The following is a 17,419-nucleotide window of genomic DNA, read 5'->3' on the forward strand; positions in this document are numbered from 1 at the left end:
GGAGGGGTCAGCTGCCGTTAAGACAGGGAGGACTTCCTGATTAGAGTTAGAAGGGCCAGGGTGCCCGGACCACCAACATGGGCTTAAGTGTCCAGGGATAAGAGCAACTTTTATTAAGGGAGTATCCCAGCCGTCCACAGCATCGGGCCTGAACAGCAGTGGCAGTTTGGATGAACGCGTCCAACAAAGGATCGAACAAACTTGTCTATTATTGAAATAGGTTATGTATTTCGAGAAAGAAAAGTTTCAAATTTGGTCCAAACCGCGCTGTTTCCACACGATACTTGTAACATAGTCGGATGTGTAAGTCTGTCCTAGGCCGCACATCACACTCCAGTTTGACATGCACACTGAATGGCGCTGCTATTTGTCATTATATGGCGGTATTATTCACGCACCTTTTATGGGAGTAGTACACAAGGTTTCCTTCCGTGTCACGGTCTTCCTCCAGACCGTTTCCACCCATGACGTTGAATTGGCGTCTGTAAAGAGAGTGAGCGGCGGGTGAACGCGGCCTATTCCTGTCCATGCAGCATTGCGCGCTGCGTATTTTTGCTTGCTGTGCGATTTCATTATCTCTCCAGCTGTATTGTGCCGCTCACATGTTAGACGTCTCCCTGATAAATAGATGGATGATCATACTTGCACAGTGGGCAAACTCCAGAGCACTTTATCTTGAACATCGCTCCGCAGCCAAGAATCACAGAAAATTAGTCAGCTGGAAACTGATTGAAATTGCAAATTCTCACACCCCAAGAGGGGAGACCAACTTAACCCTCTGCGGGGCGCAGCGCTAGGTCCCTCCGTGGGGGATGGGGTATTTACAGCACACGTAAGCAAACTGTGGATATCATGCTGCCGGGGAGACATGCTGTGACTTGTAGTTCCCAAGCAGCTTGCCCGACTTTCATGTTAGAGGGGAAAGTCATCTGAAAGTGCTGAGTGCCGATATATGGACATTTTCATAGTTTCTTCTGCTCTAGAATAAATGGTTTCAGCTCAATAACGTTTAAAGTGACATTATATATATATGTATATATATATATATATATAGTATATATATATTATGTATCAACAAAGAGGAAAAATGTATGATCTTTGGGGGTCCAACAGCTCAGACCGGGGGGTATCAATTCTCCTTTGTTAGTGGAGTGATAATGAGCAAGTGCAGTCACCAGTCCTATGGGCCGTGAATGGAACCGTGATTGCACATGCTCACTACAGGGACCCTTATTCTCGTGATCAAACGGGGTCCCCATGGTCAGACCCCGGTAGTTATTCATTTATCACCTATCCTGATCCTTTATGGAAAAGCCAACATTAATAAACAGAAGATATGGAGACTATTCTGGAATAAAACAATGAAAATATGTATTCACATGTAAAGCGCCATGGAATAAATGGCGCTATAAAAATGTATAATAATAATAATAATAATAAATAGTGCCGCCATACAGTGCTCATAATAGTGCAGTGTTTTGTCTGTCGTATACATTGCGGAGACATATAGATCACATATTGATAGAAGATTTTTCTTTGCCTACAGATTGCTTAGCATACATAGCCAATATAGTGCCACATAGTGCACACCTAAAAATACCCCTATACAGTGCTATATATTATGTATATTTAGAGTATACAGTATCCACACAATGGCTACAGTGTGCAGTGACATTAAGCACAATGGTCGAAGTCACAGAGAAAGACACATTACCAATAAATGTTATGTACGTCTCATGTGGCTATATAGTATACTGCGGTATTATATTTGCACGTTATGGCATATACACATTCACAGTCAGTGACAGATTCTGATATCTACACATCTGCTGGCTATGATCGACCTATTATTGATGGGACTGATGATGATGATGGAATATACTGATATGTGATATATGCCGAGCTGACTTCGGTTATGTGTACTGTATGGCAATGTAGTTTATGTGCACGGTATGGAAATATTACTTATGAGTGCAGTATAGGAATAGCTTTATGTGTACTCTGTGGTCATTTTATTTATTGTGTGTCTATGGTTTCTCACTAATGATGGTAATATTGTTTCTCATCTTTATCTGTCTTTTTGCAGTTGTACAGCTCAATGGACTTTGGAAGAAGATGGCATCTAATGCACGAGAGGATAACCCCAAATAGATTCTACTGGTAGGTTCATCCTAATCATCTTATTAAACAGCCACAGTATGAAATTCTACCGTTAAGTATCTTGATTAAATGTTCTGTGCAAAATACCATATTTATATATTACTTTCCATAAGAAGCAGCTTCATTTTCACGCTGTATTCATTATAACCCCTGCTGTGTAATTTATAAGAAGAGAGAAGGAAGGAAGGAAGGAAGGTGACAGATGCTTTTATACAGTGCAACTGGCTTACTATAAAATAGTTTTGACTTTTCCATTTTCATGTAAAAAAATAACTACTCTCCCCTATGTACATGTATAAAGCTACTATAATACTGCCCCTATGTACAAGTATAAAGCTACTATAATACTGCCCCTATGTACAAAAATATAACTACTATAATACTGCCCATAAGGACAAGAATATAACTACTATAATACTGCCCTATGTACAAAAATATAACTACAATAATACTGCTCCTATGTACAAGAGTATAACTACTATAATACTGCCTCCTATGTACAAGAATATAACTACTATAATACTGCTCCTATGTACAAGAGTATAACTACTATAATGCTGCTCCTATGTACAAGAGTATAACTACTATAATACTGCTCCTATGTACAAAAATATAACTACTATAATACTGCCCATAAGGACAAGAATATAACTACTATAATACTGCCCTATGTACAAAAATATAACTACAATAATACTGCTCCTATGTACAAGAGTATAACTACTATAATACTGCCTCCTATGTACAAGAATCTAACTACTATAATACTGCTCCTATGTACAAGAGTATAACTACTATAATACTGCTCCTATGTACAAGAGTATAACTACTATAATACTGCTCCTATATACAAGAATATAACTACTATAATACTGCCCCTATGTACAAAAATATAACTACTATAATACTGCCCATAAGGACAAGAATATAACTACTATAATACTGCCCTATGTACAAAAATATAACTACAATAATACTGCTCCTATGTACAAGAGTATAACTACTATAATACTGCCTCCTATGTACAAGAATATAACTACTATAATACTGCTCCTATGTACAAGAGTATAACTACTATAATGCTGCTCCTATGTACAAGAGTATAACTACTATAATACTGCCTCCTATGTACAAGAATCTAACTACTATAATACTGCCCCTATGTACAAGAATATAACTACTATAATACTGCCCCTATGTACAAGAATATAACTAATATAATACTGCCCCCTATGTACAAGAATATAACTACTATAATACTGCTCCTATGTACAAGAGTATAACTACTATAATACTACCCCTATATACAAGAATATAACTACTATAATACTGCCCTATGTACAAGAATATAACTACTATAATACTGCTCTTATGTACAATAATATAACTACTATAATACTGCCCTATGTACAAGAATATAACTACTATAATACTGCCCCTATGTACAAGAATATAACTACTATAATACTGCCCCTATGTACAAGAATATAACTACTATAATACTGCCCCTATGTACAAGAATATAACTACTATAATACTGCCCTATGTACAAGAATATAATTACTATAATACTGCCCTATGTACAAGAGTATAACTACAATAATACTGCTCCTATGTACAAGAGTATAACTACTATAATACTGCCTCCTATGTACAAGAATATAACTACAATAATACTGCTCCTATGTACAAGAGTATAACTACTATAATACTGCTCCTATGTACATGAATATAACTACTATAATACTACCCCTATATACAAGAATATAACTACTATAATACTGCCCTATGTACAAGAATATAACTACTATAATACTGCTCTTATGTACAATAATATAACTACTATAATACTGCCCTATGTACAAGAATATAATTACTATAATACTGCCCTATGTTCAAGAATATAACTACTATAATACTGCTCCTATGTACAAGAATATAACTACTATAATACTGCCCCTATGTACAAGAATATAACTACTATAATACTGCCCCTATGTACAAGAATATAACTACTATAATACTGCTCCCTATGTACAAGAATATAACTACTATAATACTGCTCCCTATGTACAAGAATATAACTACTATAATACTGCTCCTATGTACAAGAATATAACTACTATAATACTGCTCCCTATGTACAAGAATATAACTACTATAATACTGCCCCTATGTACAAGAATGTAACTACTATAATAATGCCCATAAGGACAAGAATATAACTACTATAATACTGCTCCCTATGTACAAGAATATAACTACTATAATACTGCTCCTATGTACAAGAATATAACTACTCTAATACTGCCCCTATGTGCAAGAATATAACTACTATAATACTGCCCCTATGTACAAGAATATAACTACTATAATACTGCTCCTATGTACAAGAATATAACTACTATAACACTGCTCCTATGTACAAGAATATAACTACTATAATACTGCTCCCTATGTACAAGAATATAACTACTATAATACTGCTCCTATATAGAAGAATATAACTACTATAATACTGCTCCTATGTACAAGAATATAACTACTCTAATACTGCCCCTATGTGCAAGAATATAACTACTATAATACTGCCCCTATGTACAAGAATATAACTACTATAATACTGCTCCTATGTACAAGAATATAACTACTATAATACTGCTCCTATGTACAAGAATATAACTACTATAATACTGCCCCTATGTACAAGAATATAACTACTATAATACTGCTCCTATGTACAAGAATATAACTACTCTAATACTGCCCCTATGTGCAAGAATATAACTACTATAATACTGCCCCTATGTACAAGAATATAACTACTATAATACTGCTCCTATGTACAAGAATATAACTACTATAACACTGCTCCTATGTACAAGAATATAACTACTATAATACTGCTCCTATGTACAAGAATATAACTACTATAATACTGCCCCTATGTACAAGAATATAACTACTATAATACTGCTCCTATGTACAAGAATATAACTACTATAATACTGCCCCTATGTACAAGAATATAACTACTATAATACTGCTCCTATGTACAAGAATATAACTACTATAATACTGCTCCTATTTACAAGAATATAACTACTATAATACTGCTCCTATGTACAAGAATATAACTACTATAATACTGCCCCTATGTACAAGAATATAACTACTATAATACTGCTGCTATGTACAAGAATATAACTACTATAATACTGCTCCTATGTACAAGAATATAACTACTATAATACTGCTCCTATGTACAAGAATATAACTACTATAATACTGCTCCTATGTACAAGAATATAACTACTATAATACTGCTCCTATGTACAAGAATATAACTACTATAATACTGCCCCTATGTACAAGAATATAACTACTATAATACTGCTCCTATGTACAAGAATATAACTACTATAATACTGCTCCTATGTACAAGAATATAACTACTATAATACTGCTCCTATGTACAAGAATATAACTACTATAATACTGCCCCTATGTACAAGAATATAACTACTATAATACTGCTCCTATGTACAAGAATATAACTACTATAATACTGCTCCTATGTACAAGAATATAACTACTATAATACTGCTCCTATGTACAAGAATATAACTACTATAATACTGCTCCTATGTACAAGAATATAACTACTATAATACTGCTCCTATGTACAAGAATATAACTACTATAATACTGCTCCTATATACAAGAATATAACTACTATAATACTGCTCCTATGTACAAGAATATAACTACTATAATACTGCTCCTATGTACAAGAATATAACTACTATAATACTGCCCCTATATACAAGAATATAACTACTATAATAATACTGCTCCTATGTACAAGAATATAACTACTATAATACTGCCCCTATGTACAAGAATATAACTACTATAATACTATAATAATTCCAGAGACATACTGATAGGGAATTTAGATTGTGAGCCCCATTGGGGACAGCGACGATAATGTGTGCAACCTGTAATGCGCTGCGGAATATGTTAGCGCTATATAAAAATAAAGATTATTATTATTATTATTATTACTAGTTTTCCTTTTCCTCTCTCTGTTTTCTCCTCATCCTAGAATATTTTGCCTTCTGTAGTGGATTCTTCTTCCTTCGTGTCTCTTTGTTCCTTTCCTCCCGTATTTTTCTCCTTCTCTCCGTTCTGAAGTAATGAATGAGGTGACTCTTAGGAGAAGACATTATTAGTTTGGGCGGCCATATATCCTCTATAGGGGAAGGTTATTTTTCTTCCATCTCTATCCCCTGATGTTATGGAAATCAGAGCTGGATGATGATGATGGTGGAGATGATGATGATGATGATGGTGATATGCTCCAGACTCCTTGGCTCATGTGTTTTAATTCAGTGTTGATGCTCTGGTGATGTGAATGTCTGAGCGCCTTCATCAGGGATGACGGATACTGGATAGAACATGTGGACCGTGCCGATCTGTAGCAGCCGTGCCCACTACTAACGCTGGACCAGCGCCGGTACCTATGGTCATTGTGGATGTATGGAAGTGTCTCCTGCTCACCATTCTTCACAGGGCAGAGATGTGATGACAGATCATTATCATAGTCATATACTCTTTACGGTAGATTTTCATCTAATTAGTGCAACATTTAGGAGGATGTATTGGAAAGCAGACGTGGTGATAGCTATTGAACATTCCTAATTATCTTTAAATTATGCTCTCTTGTCTCCCAAAATGATAAAACTGCACTTTCGGATGACTTTCCTGACTGTGCTGCAGAGCTGTTCTTCTCATAGTCATAATAATCATCGGCTCTAAGTTTGGAGATCGGAGGTCAGTGTGATGGTCACCACCTGCGAGAACTGGAACTCAAGCGCCTCCTGTAGGAAGTAGAAATCCTAAAGGTCAATACCGACTCTCTAACGAGTGCTAGAGAGTCGATATTAGGAGAAAAGCCAAGACCAAAATCCTAAGTCATGCGCCAAGGCTCGTTAGAGAGTCGATATTGACTTTTAGAATTTCTATTTCCTATAGGAGGCACTAGAGTTCTATGCTTCCCAGAGGAGCTATGCGGCTTAAGTCTCCTCACCTCGGCATGTCAGCCTTGACATGTCTCTCTCCAAAAGGAGAATCGTCACCCCTTGGCTCCCGACATATTTCCACCGCAACGTGACCACAAGAGCCGATCATTGGTGGCAAGGATGTGATAACTTTTCACTCTGCATTTTCGAAAGGAAACATTGATGGCGTCTTTGACACATGAACCCAGCTGATTTTTTACATTTAAGATTTTAAGCCTCCTCCAGAGATCCCAGTAACATCCGCATAGTTTATGCCCGGTCATGTGTAAATTGAAGCTTATATTTGTAATCTTCTTGGAGTCATCATTCATCCTAACGAGAGGCAGAATAGGAGAAGAAGGTAATTACTGCAACCATCATGTGCTCCGAGCTTCCTAGGATCCCATGGTCCTGTGATTACAGCAGCTTCAGCTTCCAGTCAATGTGGATGGAAAAGGTGGAAGAAGAGAAAATGTTATGTGACCTAGCAGAGTTGTGGACATGGTCAGGAATCAGGATAGACAGTAAAATTAATATTGTGTTCCGAGGTCTGCGCACATAGAGTACGTCTGTGCTGTGAATAGAAAAATATGAGGATCAGTGAGAATCTATGAGCAGTGTTTTTCAATAGTACTTTCTAGAAGCAATATATACAGTTGTGCTCAAAAGTTTGCATACCCCGGCAGAATTTTTGCTTTCTTGGCCTTATTTCAAGGAATATAAATGATAACACCAAAACTTTTTCGCCACTCATGGTCAGTGATTGTGTGAAGCCATTTATTGTCTAACTGCTGTGTTCTCGCTTTTTAAATCATAATGACAACCCAAAACATCCAAATGACCCTGATCAAAAGTTCACACACCCCATTTCTTAATACCGTGTATTGTCCCCTCTAACACCAATGACAGCTTGAAGTATTTTGTGGTAGTTGTGTATGAGGTTCTTTATTTTCTCAGATGGTAAAGCTGCCCACTCTTCTTGAGCCTCCAGTTCCTGTAAATTCCTGGGCTGTTTAGCATGAACTGCGCGCTTGAGATCTCCCCAGAGTGGCTCAATGATATTGAGGTCAGGAGACTGAGATGGCCACTCCAGAACTTTCACTTTGCTCTGCTGTAGCCAATGACAGGTCAACTTGGCCTTGTGTTTTGGATTGTTGACATGATGGAACGTCCAAGTACGTCCCATGCGCAGCTTCCGGGCTGACGAGTGCAAATTTGCCTCCAGTATTTGCAGATAATGTGCTGCATTCATCTTTCCTTCAACTATGACCAAGTATCCTGTGCCTTTGTGGCTCACACACCCTTAAAACATCAGTAATCTACCGCTGTGCTTTACAGTAGGAATGGTGTTCCTTTCATCATAGGTTTTGTTGATCTCTCTCCTAATGTAACGTTTATGGTTGTAGACAAAAAGTTACATTTTGGTCTCATAACTCCAAATTACCTTGTACCAAAAGTTCTGAGGCTTGTCTCTGTGCTGTTTTGCAAATTGTAGGTGAGATACTTTGTAGCAATTGTGCAGTAATGGCTTTTTTCTGGCGACTCAGCCATGCAGCACATTTCTCTTCAAGTGTCTCCTTATTGTGCATCTTGAAACAGCCACACCGCTAGTTTTCAGAGAGTCCTGTGTTTCAGTTGATGTTATTTCTGGATTTTTCTTTGCATCACGAACAATTTTCCTGGCAGTTGTGGATGACATTTTTGTTGTTCTACCTGACCGTGGTTTACTTTTTACAGAGCCCCTGATTTTCCATTAGTTAATCACAGTGTGAACGCTGCTGACTGGCAACATCAATTCCTTGGATATCTTTTTGTATTCCTTTTCTGTTTTATGCAGTCCAACTATCTTTTCCTGTAGATCCGTTGACAATTCTTTTGCTTTCCCCATGACTCACAATCCATAAATGTCAGTGGCTGGATGAAAGATGCACGAGTCTGTCTGGATCCTAGAAACTCACTCAGCTTTTATGCACACACACTGATTACAAGCAAACAGGTTACAGGTGAGGATGTTATCTTTAGTAGCCATTGACACCTATTTGTGGCAACTTCTGTGCATGTTATCAGGCCAAAATCACCAGGGGATGTGAACTTCTGATGAGGGTCATTTGGATGTTTTGGGTTGTCATTATGATTTAAAAAGAGAAAACACAGTAGTCTGACAATGAATGGCTTCACCTAACCACTAACCATGAGGGGAGAAAAAGTTTTGGTGTTATCATTCATATTCTCTGAAAAAGGCCAAGAAAGCAAAAATTCTGCCGGGGTGTGTAAAGTTTTGAGCACAACTGTATTATACTTCTGAATCACAAAAGTCAGTTAAACAAAAGTACCATATATATATGAAAAAACCTAGAAGACGATACTTTCTGATGCAATTACAAAAAAGTTTTATTATTGCACGTGAAACTAAGTAAGACCGAAAAACACTTTTACTGAGCAAACGAGAGTTTTGGAATCATTTGACTACCTGTCTGGAGCCTTCACAGCGCCCTCTGTGGCTGGCACTGGTACTGCATTATATTTTACCTATAGTATACCTGTGTTTCTTTCATAGCTCCTCCTGTATATAAGGCAGATTTTTTTGCTTAGAAGCAGAGTGACGGTCAATTCAGGACCATAAGCTGGAGCTCCGCTCCATAAATCAATTTACTCATTGTTTTACAATAATGGAATAGTTTTAAGCTCCGTCCGGTTTTTGACTATTGCCCTCTGCTGTTGTGAGCGCTCTTCTTGGTTAACCTCTATTTAATATGCATGCGGTTAATTGCAGAAGGCTAATCATTAATTAATATAAATAGGCAGGAGATGACCTTATAATAATCCAGCTCATAAAACCTTCACATAGCTGCAATACAAAGTCCATGAAAATATATATGGTGCAAACACAGAAACCAATCTGGCTCTAAACTAATAAAAATATGTGAACAAATCGTGTGAAGAATCTCACATCTGTAACAAAGAGGCTGGATATAATTATGTGTAAGTAACCAAAGTCCTAGAAATAGGTACTACACTGTGTATATTCCTATTATAGTAGTTATATTCTAATATATGGGGGGGCAGTACTATAGTAGTTATATTCTTGTATATAGGAGCAGTATTATAGTAGTTATATTCTTGTACATAGGAGCAGTATTATAGTAGTTATATTCTTGTACATATGGGCAGTATTATAGTAGTTATATTCTAATATATGGGGGGCAGTCAGGGCCGTATTTAGAGTTTCTGCTGCCCTAGGCACTATTAGTGCGGCCTCCCCCATTGGTGAGTATGAATAAGGCTGGAGTTACATTAGCGAGGAATACGGACAAGTGCTATGCGAGAAAAAAAATAAACGCATAACACTGGGACCAGTGTTAATCTATGGGGCAACTCCTATCATCGTTTGTTTTTCTCGGCCGTATTATCCGCGCGAGTGATTTCACCCGTATATCAGCAGAGACTCGCCAATGCAAGTCCATGGGTGCGAGAAGAGAAAAAAAAAAAAAAAAATCGCACAGCACTCGCACCATGCGAGTGCTGTCTGATTTTTGTGCACCGGCATCCTTTGAAAAGCCGGCAAATTATGTGCGGTGTACCGTAAAATCACACTGACAGGTTAGAATAGAAAAGATAAAATAGGTATATATACATAGTGTATATAAGTATATATATATTATATATATATATATATATATATATATATATATATATATATATATATATATACACATACTATATAATTGTCTAAGGGTCACTTCTGTCTGTCCTTCTGTCACGGATATTCATTGGTCGCGACCTCTGTCTGTCAAGGAAATCCAAGTCGCTGATTGGTCGCGGAAAAAAGCCACGACCAATCAGCGACGGGCACAGTCCGGAAGAAAATGGCCGCTCCTTACTCCCCGCAGTCAGTGCCCGGCACCCGCATACTCCCCTCCAGTCACCGCTAACACAGGGTTAATGCCGGCGGTAACGGACCGCCTTATGCCGCGGGTAACGCACTCCGTTATTGCCGCTATTAACCCTGTGTGTCCTCACCTTTTTACTATTGATGCTGCCTATGCGGCATCAATAGTAAAAAATCTAATGTTAAAAATAATAAAAAAAACAAAAAACCTGCTATACTCACCCTCCGTTGTCTGCAGAGCCGCTCGCGACGGCCGCCATCTTCCGTTCCCAGCGATGCATTGCGAAATTACTCAGAAGACTTAGCGGCCTCGCGAGACTGCTAAGTCATCTGGGTAATTTCGCAATGAATCCTGGGAACGGAAGATGGCTGCAGCCGCACGCTCATCGCCTGCGTCAGATCCGAAGGGGAGTATGTTACAACTACAATGGGCCCTCGGATCCGAAGGGGAGTATGTTTATTTTTTAACCTGTGACATACGTGGCTGGGCAATATACTACGTGACTGGGCAATATACTATGTGGCTGGGCAATATACTATGTGGGCTGGGCAATATACTACGTGACTGGGCAATATACTATGTGGCTGGGCAATATACTATGTGGGCTGGGCAATATACTATGTGGCTGGGCAATATACTACGTGGGCTGGGCAATATGCTACGTGGACTGGGCAATATACTACGTGGCTGGGCAATATACTATGTGGCTGGGCAATATACTATGTGGGCTGGGCAATATACTATGTGGCTGGGCAATATACTACGTGGGCTGGGCAATATGCTACGTGGCTGGGCAATATACTATGTGGCTGGGCAATATACTATGTGGCTGGGCAATATACTACGTGGACTGGGCAATATACTACGTGGCTGGGCAATATACTATGTGGCTGGGCAATATACTATGTGGCTGGGCAATATACTACGTGGGCTGGGCAATATGCTACGTGGACTGGGCAATATACTACGTGGCTGGGCAATATACTATGTGGCTGGGTAATATACTACGTGGCTCGGCAATATACTACGTGACTGGACAATATACTACGTGGCTGGGCAATATACTACGTGACTGGGCAATATACTACGTGGCTGGGCAATATACTACGTGGCTGGGCAACATACTACGTGGCTAGGCAATATACTACGTGGCTGGGCAATATACTACGTGGCTGGGCAATATACTACGTGGCTGGGCAATATACTATGTGACTGGGCAATATACTACGTGGCTGGCCAATATACTACGTGGCTGGCCAATATACTATGTGGCTGGGCAATATACTACGTGGCTGGGCAACATACTACGTGGGATGTGCAATATACTATGTGGACATGCATATTCTAGAATACCCGATGCGTTAGAATCGGGCCACCATCTAGTAAATTATATATATATATATATATATATATATATATATATATATATATACATACACACGTCAGTGACACACATACAGACATCTGGCCCTAATGCAACTCTGAGAAAAAAACGGATCCGTTTTTTTCAAAGCTCGCCAGATTGTGTCTGAAACAGAAAAACGGATGTGTGAAAGTGGCTTTAGTAATGGAGAGGCGTCAATAAGACACCTATCCATTACTAATCCTACAGTTGTTTAGGGGTTAAAAGAAAAAGACACCGCCAGAAAAGTCCCTAGTGAATCAACCACAGGGCATGCTGGGATTTGCAGTCCCTACAGTATCAACCACAGGGCATGCTGGGATTTGCAGTCCTACAACATCTCCATAATTAGAATGACAGGACAGGTTGTAACTTGTAGTTATCCTGCAGCTACAGAATAAAAAGGCAGAGCGCGAAGGGACAAGTCCCCCTTAGACAAAGACTGGGAATGCTGGAATGCTTATGGTTCTAAAGCAGCTCCGGAATCAGAAAAACAAGACATGCTGTGATGCTGGAACGTTTAGAGGGGCGGACACACACGGCAGAGGCCCCCTTATAGTGATCGGGACATGGTTAATGTCCCTCTCAGCACCTCCCCCTCTGTTCTTATCCTCATGGCACAGCACAGGCAGCAGCAGAGGGAATCAGTGATGTGATCAGATGCTCCTTCCCTCCCAGCAGACCGCAGCATCAACACTAACAGGTGAGGGACAGGGCCCCTCTCAGCATAATCTTGTGTAGTCTGCACAGAGTGAGCCCAGCCTCTCCTGCTAGCGCTGAAGCTGCCGGACATGCTGGGACTAGTAGTTCCTCACCAAGCACTGTACAACTGACCTGGACCCAACAATCCGCACCATGCTCCCCCGCAGCTACTCCGTCACTTAGGCAGGAACTGAACTTGGCGCCACAGCGAGGAGGGGGCGGGGCCTGCAGTGTGACGTGTTCCTCTTCCAGCAACCTGTGCCGTTCACGTGACAATGCAGGATCCGAGAGCCCCGCAGCAGCCAGAAGATGTAGGTAGGAGGGAGGGCTGGTTGGAGGGAGGGACGGAGGGCTAGTGGGATGGAGGGAGGTCTGGTCGGAGGGAGGGAAGGAGGGTTGCTTTTCGGTGGGCGGGACCCGGACTAAAAAAAAAAAAAAAAAAAAATTTTTTTTTTTAAAAAAACCTTTGCTCTGGTGCCGCCCCCCGCATCGTCACCGCCCTAGGCACGTGCCCTCAAGTGCCTAGTGGCAAATACGGCCCTGGGGGCAGTACTATAGTAGTTATATTCTTGTATATAGGAGCAGTATTATAGTAGTTATATTCTTGTACATAGGAGCAGTATTATAGTAGTTATATTCTTGTACACAGGGGCAGTATTATAGTAGTTATATTCTTGTACACAGGGGCAGTATTATAGTAGTTATATTCTTGTACACAGGGGCAGTATTATAGTAGTTATATTCTTGTAAATAGGAGCAGTATTATAGTAGTTATATTCTTGTACATAGGAGCAGTATTATAGTAGTTATATTCTTGTACACAGGGGCAGTATTATAGTAGTTATATTCTTGTACATAGGAGCAGTATTATAGTAGTTATATTCTTGTACATATGGGCAGTATTATAGTAGTTATATTCTTGTACACAGGGGCAGTATTATAGTAGTTATATTCTTGTACATAGGAGCAGTATTATAGTAGTTATATTCTTGTACATATGGGCAGTATTATAGTAGTTATATTCTTGTACACAGGGGCAGTATTATAGTAGTTATATTCTTGTACATAGGAGCAGTATTATAGTAGTTATATTCTTGTACATAGGGGCAGTATTATAGTAGTTATATTCTTGTACATATGGGCAGTATTATAGTAGTTATATTCTTGTACATAGGAGCAGTATTATAGTAGTTATATTCTTGTACATAGGGGCAGTATTATAGTAGTTATATCCTTGTACATAGGGGCAGTATTATAGTAGTTATATTCTTGTACATAGGAGCAGTATTATAGTAGTTATATTCTTGTACATAGGGGCATTATTATAGTAGTTATATTCTTGTACATAGGGGGCAGTATTATAGTAGTTATATTCTTGTACATAGAGGGCAGTATTATAGTAGTTATATTCTTATACACAGGAGCAGTATTATAGTAGTTATATTCTTGTACACAGGGGCAGTATTATAGTAGTTATATTCTTGTACACAGGGGCAGTATTATAGTAGTTATACTCTTGTATATAGGGGCAGTATTATAGTAGTTATATTCTTGTACACAGGGGCAGTATTATAGTAGTTATATTCTTGTACATAGGAGCAGTATTATAGTAGTTATATTCTTGTACATATGGGCAGTATTATAGTAGTTATATTCTTGTACACAGGGGCAGTATTATAGTAGTTATATTCTTGTACATAGGAGCAGTATTATAGTAGTTATATTCTTGTACATATGGGCAGTATTATAGTAGTTATATTCTTGTACACAGGGGCAGTATTATAGTAGTTATATTCTTGTACATAGGAGCAGTATTATAGTAGTTATATTCTTGTACATAGGGGCAGTATTATAGTAGTTATATTCTTGTACATATGGGCAGTATTATAGTAGTTATATTCTTGTACATAGGAGCAGTATTATAGTAGTTATATTCTTGTACATAGGGGCAGTATTATAGTAGTTATATCCTTGTACATAGGGGCAGTATTATAGTAGTTATATTCTTGTACATAGGAGCAGTATTATAGTAGTTATATTCTTGTACATAGGGGCATTATTATAGTAGTTATATTCTTGTACATAGGGGGCAGTATTATAGTAGTTATATTCTTGTACATAGAGGGCAGTATTATAGTAGTTATATTCTTATACACAGGAGCAGTATTATAGTAGTTATATTCTTGTACATAGGAGGCAGTATTATAGTAGTTATATTCTTGTACATAGGGGCAGTATTATAGTAGTTATATTCTTGTACATAGGAGGCAGTATTATAGTAGTTATATTCTTGTACATAGGAGCAGTATTATAGTAGTTATATTCTAATATATGGGGGGCAGTACTATAGTAGTTATATTCTTGTACATAGGAGCAGTATTATAGTAGTTATATTCTTGTACATAGGGGCAGTATTATAGTTGTTATATTCTTGTACATAGGGGTCAGTATTATAGTAGTTATATTCTTGTACAGAGGAGCAGTATTATAGTAGTTATATTCTTGTACAGAGGAGCAGTATTATAGTAGTTATATTCTTGTACATAGGGGCAGTATTATAGTAGTTATATTCTTGTACAGAGGAGCAGTATTATAGTAGTTATATTCTTGTACATAGGAGCAGTATTATAGTAGTTATATTCTTGTACAGAGGAGCAGTATTATAGTAGTTATATTCTTGTACATAGGGGGCAGTATTATAGTAGTTATATCCTTGTACATAGGGGCAGTATTATAGTAGTTATATTCTTGTACATAGGGGCAGTATTATAGTAGTTATATTCTTGTACATAGGAGCAGTATTATAGTAGTTATATTCTTGTACATAGGGGCAGTATTATAATTGTTATATTCTTGTACATAGGAGCAGTATTATAGTAGTTATATTCTTGTACATAGGAGCAGTATTATAGTAGTTATATTCTTGTACATAGGGGCAGTATTATAGTTGTTATATTCTTGTACATAGGAGCAGTATTATATTAGTTATATTCTTTGATTTTCTACTAAAACTGTGTCTTAGTTTACATAAAAGTATTACCGGTAATTACGGCAAAGGGCGGCCACCAATTATTGATGTGCTTTACTCTGCTCTTTTTTGTTATAAATTTATATTTTTTTCTTTTTTCGTATACTCAGCATAGTCTATAAATATTTGTAAGGATTGTAACTCGTCATTGATTTTAGTACTGACCGGAGTTCCTGTTTCATGGTCCGCCACTTTTCCATCTTTTGTATTTCTGTGGTTTCGGTCCAGACTTCTCTTTACCTGTGATTTATGTCTCCATTTTTTTTTCAGGACAATTTTTCTTTAGTAAGGTTTACAATGTGAGGGATGAGGCGGCGTCCACCTGTTGTGCCACAAAGTGCCCTCAGATGGATGATGCAGGCGCAGGTCGAGCCTCCAGCTCTTTATATTTATTCATGATGATCGGGAGCAAGTGTTAAAATATGCAATTTACGGCTCTTCCAGGAGTCCAGGATTAGAATATTTCTAGCATTTTCCTGCCACTTTTGTGCCAACCAGCAAAAGCCAAAATAAGTTATGCTGCGGCTCGGAGTAATGATTGCCGAGTGTGGCGCTCGCCAGTCCAGACAGGAAAAAATTTGGAATATGAGGGATTGACGGCCAAAATCCTAACTACAAAGCTGGCAGCGGGAAATGGAAGTGACTGTAATGCAGCTTGTTACAATGTATCAGATAGTGCCGGCCATTCAGTTACAGGATAAGTGGGCAGTAAGTAGCGGATATGGAACCGATGAAGCAGAGCTAAGACTTATAACGTGCACAGATACTTAATGACAAATCCAGCTCTGCTACCTGCACAGCGCAGAGAGCGGGTCGTCCGTGCTGCATGGGATGTGTGATTTTTTTGGGTGGTCTTGCAGGTGATTCCTCACATCCCGTGCAGTGTATGAAGTTGATGGGAGCCATGTATATCAGAGTCGTAGCCAGGATTGCTAAGGTTTAGTGCTGTGGACCGTACATGCAATGTGCCACTCTGGTTTCCTTTGTGCAGTCTTCTGAATTTTTCTTTTTAACCCCTTCATGACCATGGGATTTTTCATTTTTCGTGTTCGTTTTTCACTCCCCTCCTTCCCAGAGCCATAACATTTTTATTTTTCCGTCAATTTGGCCATGTGAGGGCTTATTTTTTGCGGGACGAGTTGTACTTTTGAACGACATCATTGGTTTTAGCATG

At 38.5% G+C, this 17,419-nt stretch overlaps 1 protein-coding gene across 1 annotated transcript in view; it reads left to right on the forward strand.

Moving 5' to 3' along the window:
* SORCS3 (sortilin related VPS10 domain containing receptor 3) overlaps positions 1-17,419 on the forward strand; it is a 770,211-nt gene that overhangs the window by 429,981 nt on the left and 322,811 nt on the right. Inside the window, exon 5 of the mRNA XM_069754246.1 lies at positions 2,087-2,160. Coding sequence (XP_069610347.1) covers positions 2,087-2,160 — 74 coding nt within the window. The remainder of the gene's footprint in view (positions 1-2,086; positions 2,161-17,419) is intronic.

This window comes from Ranitomeya imitator, chromosome 2 (genome assembly GCF_032444005.1).
Source record: "Ranitomeya imitator isolate aRanImi1 chromosome 2, aRanImi1.pri, whole genome shotgun sequence".
Lineage (NCBI taxonomy): Eukaryota > Metazoa > Chordata > Amphibia > Anura > Dendrobatidae > Ranitomeya > Ranitomeya imitator.